The 12,001-nt window shown below is 38.2% G+C and overlaps 1 protein-coding gene across 1 annotated transcript; it reads right to left on the reverse strand.

The window, feature by feature from the left end:
* Window positions 1-287: 287 nt before the first annotated feature.
* On the reverse strand, window positions 288-11,079 carry LOC105445794. Its single transcript, XM_030989004.1, has 6 exons — window positions 10,844-11,079; window positions 3,718-3,882; window positions 3,223-3,305; window positions 2,020-2,123; window positions 1,100-1,149; window positions 288-463 (listed from the first exon to the last, which is right to left on the reverse strand). Exons 1-6 carry the CDS (start codon window positions 10,991-10,993, stop codon window positions 335-337), a joined length of 681 nt encoding a protein of 226 aa, XP_030844864.1. The 5' UTR covers window positions 10,994-11,079; the 3' UTR covers window positions 288-334.
* Between the last annotated feature and the right edge of the window lie 922 nt (window positions 11,080-12,001).

The raw sequence follows: 12,001 nt of genomic DNA on the forward strand, positions 1-12,001 counted from the left end.
TTTTTCTTATATACTTCACCTTATGTGCAACCTATCAAAACATTATCTACACATACGATTAATCTGTTACAACTGACCTGCATTTACAACATTATGTGCACCCTTTCATATTAAACATTTTAAACCAGCTAATTTAAAAATAAGATGACTCCATTTTTAGTTACACATTCAAAGAATCGATGAAACGGATCCATGTAGGCTTGATAACAGTTGTCCGCCAACGATTTCGTTTGATCAATTCCATTGCATGGAAAATTCAGTTCTCAAACGAATGCTGTCATGAGCGCACCCCCATTTGACAAGATGGTATCGTCCGACGCGTCCGTCTTGTACGTCAGATCAATGATGACATGGACCGTACCAATCTGGAATCGTGGAAAACATCATCTTCTGAAAGGAGGGGAATGGATCCGCCGAGAGCTCCACCCACTCTTAAAATGGACCGGTCCAAGTCGATCACACACTGTTCGTTGCATAAATGAAAAAGAAAAGTAATAATATTAATAATAGTCGCATTTGTATAGCGCTTAATAATACGTTTCTAAGTGCTTTTTACATGTTAATTGTTATTACCCCAGTCATTGGATTCAATTGCTAATCCGCGCATGATACTGCACTTGCTCCACTCCCTGGGGAAAAAATAACAATGTTTAGGTTAACCAAGTCAGAAATATATTTCCTTAGTCTGTTCTTGTTTAGTTAAAATTTTGGATACGGTACCTGAAATATACAAGATTTATATGTGAGAAGAAATTTATTTGAAATAAGTGATATCTTTTTGTCCTTTTTTTTTTTTTTTTTTTTTTCTTGTTTGAAATTTTGAATGAATTGTAAACACGATCACAACGACTTCCAAAATATAAATTTATAAAGGTGGTGGAAAAAGCAATTGAAATTGCTGTTGACTTTTTAAAGTCTCTTTGATTGTGTTTATTCGTTACAATGTGCCAACTTTTTTTCATATATTTATTGCATTTTGGGGGAATTGTGTACCCCCTCCCTAACTTAGTAAAAACCAAAAATACATTTTAAAAAGGTCTTGAATATGAATCGTGGTCAAGAAAAAAATGTTTAAAAAATAAGTAACAAAAGAACTTACCCTGCATCTCCTTAAGACATCTATTCCAATAATAGGCAAAGCTTTTGCATCTGTATTAAAAGATGTGAGAATTGAATAATGAGAGTGGTACAGATGTTGAGACTACTGACACCACCACCATCACCACCATCATCACTAACACCACAACCACCATCACAACCACCACCACAACCACCACCACCGCCATCATCATAATCACCATCATCATCATCATCATCATCATCACCACCATCACCACCACCACCACAACCACCACCACCACCAGGCATCATCATCATCATTACCACCACATTATACCACCACATTATACTACTACGACTACCTCCACTACTATATTAACTCTACTATTACTACTACTTTATTACTAATAATATTTCGACGATGACAACAACTTCTTCTACTACTACTACTACAAGTACTACTAATACTACTACTTCTACTACCAGGCGCGTATGGGGGGGGGGGGGGGGGGTTTAACATTTTTAAATCAGGCCGAAAATTTCGCATCGACTCAGCCAGCCGCTGAATAAGCGGGGGGGGGGGGGGGGGGGGGGGGGGGGGGGGGGGGGGGGGTAAGAGGGCATTTTTTTTTTTGGTCTCGAAATTTGAAAATTTGACATTTTGCTCCGTTGGGGGGGGGGGGGGGTAAGGTCACCATTTTTAGGTCAGCCATGGGATTTTTTTTTTATTATTAAAAAAAAAAAAAAAAAAAAAAAAAACCAAAGGGGGGGGGGGGTTGGTTTTTTTTAGGGGGGTTTATACACATAAAAATACCAAAAGGGAGGGGGGTTCAACCCCCCCCCCCTCCTGCGTACGCGCCTGACTACTACTACTTCTACTACTACTGTTGCCACGTTCCACTTGTTCATGTTGCATGTACATGATTACAATCCTCAACGTTATAATGAATGAATTCTCACCGGTATTTTCAGTAATTTCGAACGGTGTTTGGAGGAGCATTGGCCCGAGACGCAAGGCTGCTGTTTGTCTACCGTTGCTGTTCGTTTGTAAGCTTCGAGATACCCTGGAGAGAGAGAGAGAGAGAGAGAGAGAGAGAGAGAAGGAGAGAGAGAGAGAGGGAAGTACATTGATAGAGGAGAGAAAGAGAGGGAGAGAGAAGTAGATATATAGATAAGAGGAGAGAGAGATGGAAGGGGCGGAGTGAAGAAAGCAAATTAACGATAGGCCGTAAAAAACGATATTATGAACATTATAGTTATATTATTATGTAGAATAATACATACATGTGCCTAATTATACACATACTGATGACGTGTAAATTTACATTTTGAAATACAGGCACTATAGATATTAAAGCACCAAAATATACCACTAATGCTTCAAAATTTTCTTTTTTTCCTTTTCTTAAATTTAAAAAATCTTCATTTTCTTTTTCTTTTTGTAAAACCGGTTTTCACACCCAAAAAAGTACACGCGAGACAAACCACTGCTCCACCCATTTGTCTAGTTCCACAGCGTGTCATATACGGATAGCTGTAGAATGTGAGAGTGTTTGCTAAAAATATGAGAATTAAAATGTATTGATAAATAAAGGTAATCATGAAGTTTGTTTAGTGTTTCCAAGGAAAGGACAACGAGATGGAAGAGGGAAAGATCTAGGAATGGGGGCTTACTTCGATTCATCTGGTCATCGCGTCGGGTCGGTTGGTCGCGTACGTTACGCGACCTTTTAAAACATGACGCTTTATTCACGTAATGTCGGGGGTAATGTTTGTGATATAAACCCCTCTTATCTACAAATAGTCTGGTCCCATTTACCCGGAACTTTGTGAAAACCCTACGGCAAATCGACGAAAGGTCGCGTCATCTTCCGGTTTTGTTTCACGAAAGGTCGTGTGACGCGATCAAGCGACCCGACCTGACACGTAGACCCGATGATTCGAAGTAAACCAGGGATGGGCGAGAGCTAGAAAGATGAGAATGCATGTAGATGAAGAAGAATTGAGGGATATAGAAAGAGACCTATGTGTGATTGGAGCCAGAAGGCCATTAACTCTGTGATAATATTTGAGTTAACGCTCTAGCTTTTGGCTTCAAAGAAACATCAACCGCCTTGTAGCATGAAAATTAACAATGGTGGAAAAGAATTACAGATTATATACCCGTGTAGTTTAGCCTTTTCCGTGGGGACCCCGCTTTTTAAAACGGATGTACTCAGTTGGGCAAACGTCTCCATGTCATTCAACTACAACAGACAAAGAGATAGAGATCATTATCATACCATCTTCATAAAATAGTATATACATTATATAAAAGATGACTTATATCATAGTAAAATGATTGGCTGATTGTGGGCACGTGACTTCATTCTTTTTTACTATATTCATCAATTCTGTTCTATTCTATTCCAAATCATTCTATTTTATTTTTATTATATTTTATTTCATTTCATTTCATTTTATTTCACTCTATTTCATTCATTTCATTCCATTACAATTCACTTCAATACATTTTATTTAAATATATATTATCTTTAAATCTTATTTTATTCCATTTTCTTATTCTTTCTTTCATTTTCTTTACTATTCTCACTTTTAAAATTATGAATCTATTTTTTCTTTATTATTGCCATCCTTATTCTGAGAAGCAATATTTACCGTACATCTGATGTAAATACCGCCCTCCACCAGAGACGTTGATTCGAAGTGCAGTTCTGCAGCCCGTCGCTGGTGTTCTATGTCCGTGGACGATTTCCTGCGGGTCGGTTCACCGGGCACCTCCAGGCGTAGGACTTGGCGCTGTTTGACGATAGCCGCCGGTTGCTAGAAATTGCAGGAAGGTGAAAGAAAAAGCAAACAAAAAATGTAGAATCTATTATATAGTTATTAAACGTGCTTAGAAAAGATGAAGATGATGATGATGATGATGATGATGATGATGATGATGTTGATTGATGTTGATAATAATGATAATAACAATTGTAATAATTGTTGTACCCATTTAAAACCTCGGTATGGAGGAACTATTATCATAATCGGTGTAATTATTAGGTCCTGTCCTTATTGGTGTTATTGTTTTAATTATTAGTAATCATAATAATTAAAACAATAACACCAATAATGACAGGACCTAATAATTACACCGATTATGATAATAGTTCCTCCAACGAGGTTTTAAATGAGTACTACCTGTAGATACATGAATTCCTTGACTGCTTTGAGCATGAAAGCAGGGGGGTGTTTCACAAAGATCCTAAGTCGAACTTAACTCTAAGTTGGACTTAAAAGTTATGGATAGCCATTTGTAGCCTTAAACTAAAATATATTGAAAAGCAAAATTCAAGTATTTTTTCATAAATTTTTTTTCTTCATAAATTCCACATCAAGATTATGAAATCTCCTTGATAACAGAAAATGTTAATGATTTAAATCAACATTTTATGCCTTTTAAAATAACTTTTACAAAATATTTTCATAGATGCTAATGGCTTTCCATAATTGTTAAGTCCAACTTAGAGATAAGTTCAACTTAGGATCTTTGTGAAACACCCCCCCCCCCCCGGACTTTCCTGTCTATACAGCTAGCCAGGATGGTGATGTGTGTGTGCGCGCGCGTGTGTGTGTATGACTTCCATCACAATTCCAATCCCTATATCATATCGAAGAGGAGACAATATATACTATATTAAAATTGCTTATAAGATATTTATCAACATTGTCAAAAGAACATATCGAATCAAATGTTATTATAAGTTTAATACAAAACAAATTGAGATAATAAATTACAAATTAAAGGTAATTTGTTGATGACTAGGCTATGTGTTGTTTGTCAATGCAAATTACCCTTTTTGGTACGAACTCTAGCATTGTTGATTATAATTTGTTCTATGTTATTTTTGTCAATGCTAATGACCTTTGTTTACATGCAATCTGTAATTGTAAAGTGATCTCAAGTCGGCTTTGCCCCAACGATGTTTGTTTTGTTTTGTTTAATTTTTAAATCAATAAATAAACCATTTATCTATCTATCTTTCTATTATAAATTTCGCATGAAAATGGAAGAAGAAAAACAAGGGAAACGCTCTCGGCGGTCTCGCCTGCATAACGCAATTCAATATGATAAACCAGAACGTCAATGACGTAGCGCTCATCCGCGTCTCGCAACAACAAATATCGTAAATTTTATGTGGTACACTTTTGAACTGGTCAAAAAATAAAAATTTGATGCCCTGGAAGGGACATAATTTCATTTCATTTGCATAAAGTACCATAAATAATCAATGAGCAAAATCTCAAAATTCTGTGTAGAAGTTTAGTGTTCCAAATTTAGCTCTACGATATAAAGCAAACCAAATCAAAATCGGTCGAAATATCAAGGAGAAGAAGCATTTTTTGTGATTTTTGGAATAAATTTGCATAAATTACCATAATTAATCAATGGAGCAAAATCTCAAAATTCTGTGTAGAAGTTTAGTGTTCCAAATTTAGCTCTACCAGATAAGGCAAATCAAATCAAAATCGGTCAAGAAATGAGGGAGAAGAAGCAATTTTTGTTATTTTGGAATCAATTTGCATAAATTACCATAATTAATTAATTGAGAACAATTTCAATATCTGGTGTATAAGATTAGTGTACCAAAATTAGCTCTACCAGATAAAGCAAACCAAATCAAAATCGGTCGAGAAATGAAAGAGAAGAAATAATAATAATAATAGTGGGTTCTTGTATAGCGCTCATGTCAGTCAGATTTGACCCTCCTGGCACTCCCGATTAAGCATTTTTGTGATTTCGAATAAATTTGCATGAATTAGCATAGATAATGAATTTCACGATTCTGTGTAGAAATTTTAAATCCCCCTCCTAGCCCTATGATATGAAACAATCAGAATCAAAATCGGTTGAAAAATAACGAAGAAGAAGCATTTTGAAAATCTTGATGTTGATACAACAACAAAGTCTAAGTTTGTTGACCTTAAATGACATTTGACCTTAACTTAGTGACCTGAAATTCTACTCACATGATTGGGGAGACTTGATAACCCTATAGTCTAAGTTTCATTGACTAAGAACTTATACTTTCAAAATTATATCAAAAATTCAAAAACTTAACCTTAGGTTAAGTTTTCAATGATGTTGCTACAACATAGTCCAAGTCTGTTGACCTGAAATGACCTTTGACCTTGACTTTGTGATCTGAAATTCTACTCACATGATTGGGGATACTTGATTACCCTATGGTCAAAGTTTCATTGACTAAGAACCTAAACTTTAAAAATTATATCAAAAATTCAAAAACTTAACCTTAGGTTAAGTTTTTGATGTTGACGCCGCCGTCGCCGTCGCCGTCGCCGCCGTCACCGAAAAAGCGGCGCCTATGTCTCACTTTTTGCTACGCAGGCGAGACAAAAAGGAAGATTGTGCGTCATAGCCTACATAATAATAGTTTTAAATTCGCAATGTCCTATTTAAACGATGTTTTTCTCGCGTTAGGGATGATTACTTAGCCCAAAACAGATATCTTTCCTGCTAGAAATAGGTCAGTGGGAAAAACAGACTCCCGTAAGAGAGAGAGAAAGGTTAAACAAATGGCAGATCTAGAGGGTTGCACCACAATCATAGCAGACTGTCCCCTTCCCCCGCCCTTTTAACAAAACTAAATTTGCCATTGTCAGCATACTCGCACACGCATCCACACACGCATACAAGAAAAATTGTACATTTACTCTGTAGGTTTCCTGGTCAATGAGAAAGCCTTCACGATTATTATTTCGGTGACACCATATGGACGGCTGAAGTCAAAGAATAGTGTCGATGCATTTTTTCGTCTAAAGCACCAGCTTTCCAGGTTCATGTTCATTTATTCTCTTAACCACCCACGTCAACGCTTATTGCGAAGCAAATTGTGAAATTGATTTGATTGGATGCTCTTTACCAACAAAATAGATATCGGCACCGTTGCCTAGAATATAGGGTTACCGAAAGCTTAACGTAATTATTGTGAAAGAAAAAACACTGCCTCTATAATCGCGTATATTTTAAGAATTGTGCCCCCCCCCCCCTTTCCCAAAATATCCCGGATCCGCACCCCGGGTGAAACGATGCGTGACGTAGAGGTGAAGAGGAGGACAATCAGTGCGTGATCACCATGGCAACCTCCTCATCAATGATAGATTGAAGATGAGATCAAGCTGTGACCACTCTACTAATCACCCTCGCCCCGCAGTGCGGCATGCAGAAGGGCGTGTTGTCCTGATAAACATGGGTGCGCCTTATTGCATTAAGCAGAAGATGGTTAGCTTTAAAATTCCCGAAACTTAACAAAAAGAAGGGGGGAACGTATGTGCTTATTTGATACGAAACTACTCGGATTAGGTAGTTACCTTCCATTTTCATTTTTTCAAATTTGTATTTAAATGAAGAGAGAATCCTTTTCCTGTTTAAAGATTATAGAACATGCATAGAGCACTCAAAACCCTACACAATAAACAAATAAGGGTGCAATTATTGGGTAAAGATTTTCATCCACCTACGCGTATTTGGCAGAGGGTGCTGCTATTGTAGCAGAGTGTTCTGCTATATAATTGAAGCAGAATCGTACCCTTATTTCTTAGTGTTTATAGAAGCAAGTAACCATAACGTTTGCTTTATGGCATGCGCACTTGCTAAAGCCCTTCTGCTAGCCACTCTACACGCAAGTTGTATATTATTGTTTCATAAAAACTAAACATGTTAAAATAATGGCAACATGCAGTTTGTCTTTGCTCTTAGAATCAATGCTGTTCTTCTAGAGGGCACTTCAATTACTATTATCCCAGCAATTGTCAGGTAACCATTGACACCATGCGGGGTATTGGGAAGTGTGGAAGTCTTGCCAATTGACGTTATTCAGTAGACCTACCGGTCAGGGGTTCGAACCCTCAACCCCTGGATTGAGAGTCAAGTTAATGAACCCCTATACCTCGAAACCTTTACATATGGGTTGTAAAGAGGGTCTTAGATATACAATTTGTAAAGAGTTGGTTTATAAATTACACCTAGATCCAAAAACATTTCGACTAACTCCATATCTAACAAAGATAAGCATGTGTATCTTTGCTAGATGTGTATCTTTGCTAGATGTGTAGACTAAGTTATATAGCGACAGATGAAGAAGGATTTCAAATCATCGAATCTTTTAGATTTTAGGATCACTGACCCCACCCCTCCTTATCTCTCTCTCTCTCTTTCTTTCTTTCTGTCCATCTTGCTCTCTCCCTCTCCCTTTCTCTTTCTTTGTCTCGTTCATTGTGGCTCGTTCCTCTGATCTATTTCCTACTTTCCCTATCCCTATCTCTATTACATTTGTTTCCCTTCTCCATCTGACTTGGTTATTTTTTCGTCATCTTATTCTTCTCTTTCCTAATTTTCTCTCCTCTTGTTTTCAATCACCCACCATGCTGTCGTGCATGTAGCATTCTCTCCCTCACTCTCCCTCTGTCTTTCTTACCTATACTCCCCTCTTTCTTTCTTTCTTTCTTTCTCTCTCTCTCTCTCTCTCTCTCTTCTCCTACTCTCCCCCACTCTCTCTCTCTCTCACTCTCTTCTCCTACTCTCCCCACTCTCTCTCTCTCACTCTCTTCTCCTACTCTCCCCCACTCTCTCTCTCTCTCTCTCTCTCTTCTCCTACTCTCCCCCACTCTCTCTCTCTCTCTCTCTCTCTCTTCTCCTACTCTCCCCCACTCTCTCTCTCTCACTCTCTTCTCCTACTCTCCCCCACTCTCTCTCTCTCACTCTCTTCTCCTACTCTCCCCCACTCTCTCTCTCTCTCTCTCTCTTCTCCTACTCTCCCCCACTCTCTCTCTCTCTCTCTCTCTCTCTCTCTTCTCCTACTCTCCCCCACTCTCTCTCTCTCACTCTCTTCTCCTACTCTCCCCCACTCTCTCTCTCTCTCTCTCTTCTCCTACTCTCCCCACTCTCTCTCTCTCTCTCTCACTCTCTTCTCCTACTCTCCCCCACTCTCTCTCTCTCACTCTCTTCTCCTACTCTCCCCCACTCTCTCTCTCTCTCTCTCTCTCTCTTCTCCTACTCTCCCCCACTCTCTCTCTCTCTCTCTCTCTCTCTCTCTCTCTTCTCCTACTCTCCCCACTCTCTCTCTCTCTCACTCTCTCACTCTCTCTGCCTATATTTGATTATCGTGACCTTTTTCCCAACTGTGACACCACTTTAACCAATTGAGTTATAGTGTCGGCCTTAGTTTGATTTCCATCCGTAATCGCCTATAGGAACCCAAGCTATCAACAGAAACCCATCCCTCGGGATTTAGCATAACCCGACTCTGGTGGCTGTCAAAATATTAATCCCTCAATATTTAATTTCGACTCCATGAATGATGGGTGAGGATTTATTTCGCTGCGAACGCCCCGAGCGGAGTCTACTGGGTACCAATATCCTATACCGCGTTGCAATCGCGAACTTAATGCGCATGCTCATCGTCGAGAAATTGGTGTACCTTCGTATTGCTCGGGGCGCGTTCAAATTTGTTAATCGTCAACAAGTGATATCTTTAAAACAAAAACAACTCGATTGCCGATTTAAAAATTTCAGAAAGAGGTAGGGGTTGCATATTTTGAAAGAGAGAGAGAAAGCGAGACCATGAGACGGGGGAGAAGTTTTGCGGACAAACTACACCCCGACCCCACCCCACCCCACCCCATCTCACCCTTTGACATTTCGTTGAGTTGGTTAAGAACGCCATTTTTATTTCTAACAAAAAGGGGTCAAATTTATTGAACACCGACCATGCCAACAACGATATTTTTCCCCTTCCAAGCAAGCCCGGTGTGAACGATTTGTGAAGAAATGAATATGAAAAGTCTCGCTAGTATGTCTTTAAATGCAAATCAAATTACCATCACCTTTTCTTTAGCAATCCATATTGATAAACAATTTGTTACTGTCAAAACCTGTTCGTTATAACGGTTTTATATTCCATTATGCAATCTCCTAACCTCGCTTGTCAGTGACTTAGTTGCATAATAAGCCAGGTTGATAGATCGTTATTATAATGTGATCCACATAAATCTAAAGTGGGGAATCTGGCGATCTATTTTCAATAATAAAAGCGATATATACACCTATACACCCGAGGATAGTCGGGCGATAGGTGTGTTTAGTTTACGCCCTGATTTCATCGTTTATCGCAAAGCGAGATAACTTTCTCCTTCTCCTTCTCATTCCTCTTCTTCTGGCGATCTTTTCCCAATAATAGAAGCGATATATACATCTATACACTCTAGGATACAGGCAATGGTTGTGTTTAGTTAACCCAGATATCATCGTTTTACGCAAATCGAGCTAACTTTCTACTTCTCTATCCCCTCTTTTCTCCTTCTCCTTCTTCTTCTTGCCTTCTTCCTCCTTCCATTTTTTATATATAAGGTGCAGCCGAGGTTAGTTAGTGTTTTTGCTGTAATGACCAGAAAAGGAGTGCGAATCAAGTATGAATCATGAAATGAAAAGAAATGAAATAAATCGAAATAAAATGAAATGAAAAGAAAGGAAAATAAAATGAAATAAAATTAAATTAAATAAAATGAAATTAAATGCAACGACATAAAATAAAATGAAGTCCTTAGGAATAGTGAAATATTTAGCCCTTTGGCACAGCACACTGGCAAAATGCATGACGTTGAAAACTACCAGCTAGAAAATAGAAGGTGAGATAAGCGTCACTCAGAAGATAGACCTAGATAAAATCCAGTAATAGTAGGCCTAATAGAAATGAAAACATTAAATCAAACTTACAGCATCTTTACTTGTCCCCAGTCGCATTTCGATCGGGAGTAGATCTGTCGAGCTTTTGGTGGTCAATTGCGGGACCCCGCCCCTTGTTGTGATCCTCTTCCTCCCCATCGGTGGCATAGGGGGCAAAGGTGGTACCGTTAGGGCCTCCATGTTCCTCCCTCGAAGTAATCCCAGTATCCTCCTGGTGCCTTGGGGTCAGGGGTTAAAGGTCAATCAAGTTCTCGTCGAGGAAGAAAGATGCTGCGTTTGAAGAAGAAAAAAAAGGGAAAATATGTAGATAATTTCAATGTCCAAAGTGGGGGAGAATAATCATGCCTCGGTGATAAAAGAAACTTGACTTTCCCTGTCACAAATCGTTACAGTTGATTATGACCTTCACCGATTTTCCCTTAAACTCTAGGCCAACATTGTAATCATTTAAATAACTTTCACAACCATTCCCAATTTTGAATAATGCGTTTCACTTGTTCCTCTATGCTGTGTATAACCAGGAGTCGAAGAATGAGTCCATGTCTTACAAAGATCTTGACAATCAGCGTATCGAGAAAGTATATTCAATTCAATTCAATTCAATAAGGGTTTATTCACATGACGTTCTAGCAACCGAAGCTGAATTGCGGGTCATTTACAAGGTAAAATAAATCATGATGGTTAAAATACAGGATTAGTCATGTAAACATCAAATAAAATTAATAATAATAATAACAATATAGAGTATTAATGCGCCAACTCCACATGACTAATGTGTTCGAGGCGCATGGAGAAGAAAAACTATATTAAAGTACACAAACTTACAAACAAAAATAAACAACAACAATGTGAAGTAAATCTAAATCTACTGGATACATTCATACGCTTGACAGGCAGCACCATTAAACATAAAAATATACAAAAATATACAATATACAGCATTCCAGCGGCGTATAGTTTTTCCTCTTAAAGCTTGCTTGTGATGAACAGCCAAATTTATGTTTTTTCAAGTAGGAGTTGAAATTACAATCTAAATGGAAATAAGGGGAGCTCTAATACTGCATTTGATCATCATTTAGGAAGATGGGGAATGAGCATGAAGCAGAAATATTAAGAATTGTTAATTAATGGATCTCTTAGAAGAAGATATATATACAAGAATATTTTTCTCGTGTTTCACCCACCAGC

The sequence above is a fragment of the Strongylocentrotus purpuratus genome, unplaced genomic scaffold (genome assembly GCF_000002235.5).
Source record: "Strongylocentrotus purpuratus isolate Spur 01 unplaced genomic scaffold, Spur_5.0 spur5_scaffold_18, whole genome shotgun sequence".
NCBI lineage: Eukaryota > Metazoa > Echinodermata > Echinoidea > Camarodonta > Strongylocentrotidae > Strongylocentrotus > Strongylocentrotus purpuratus.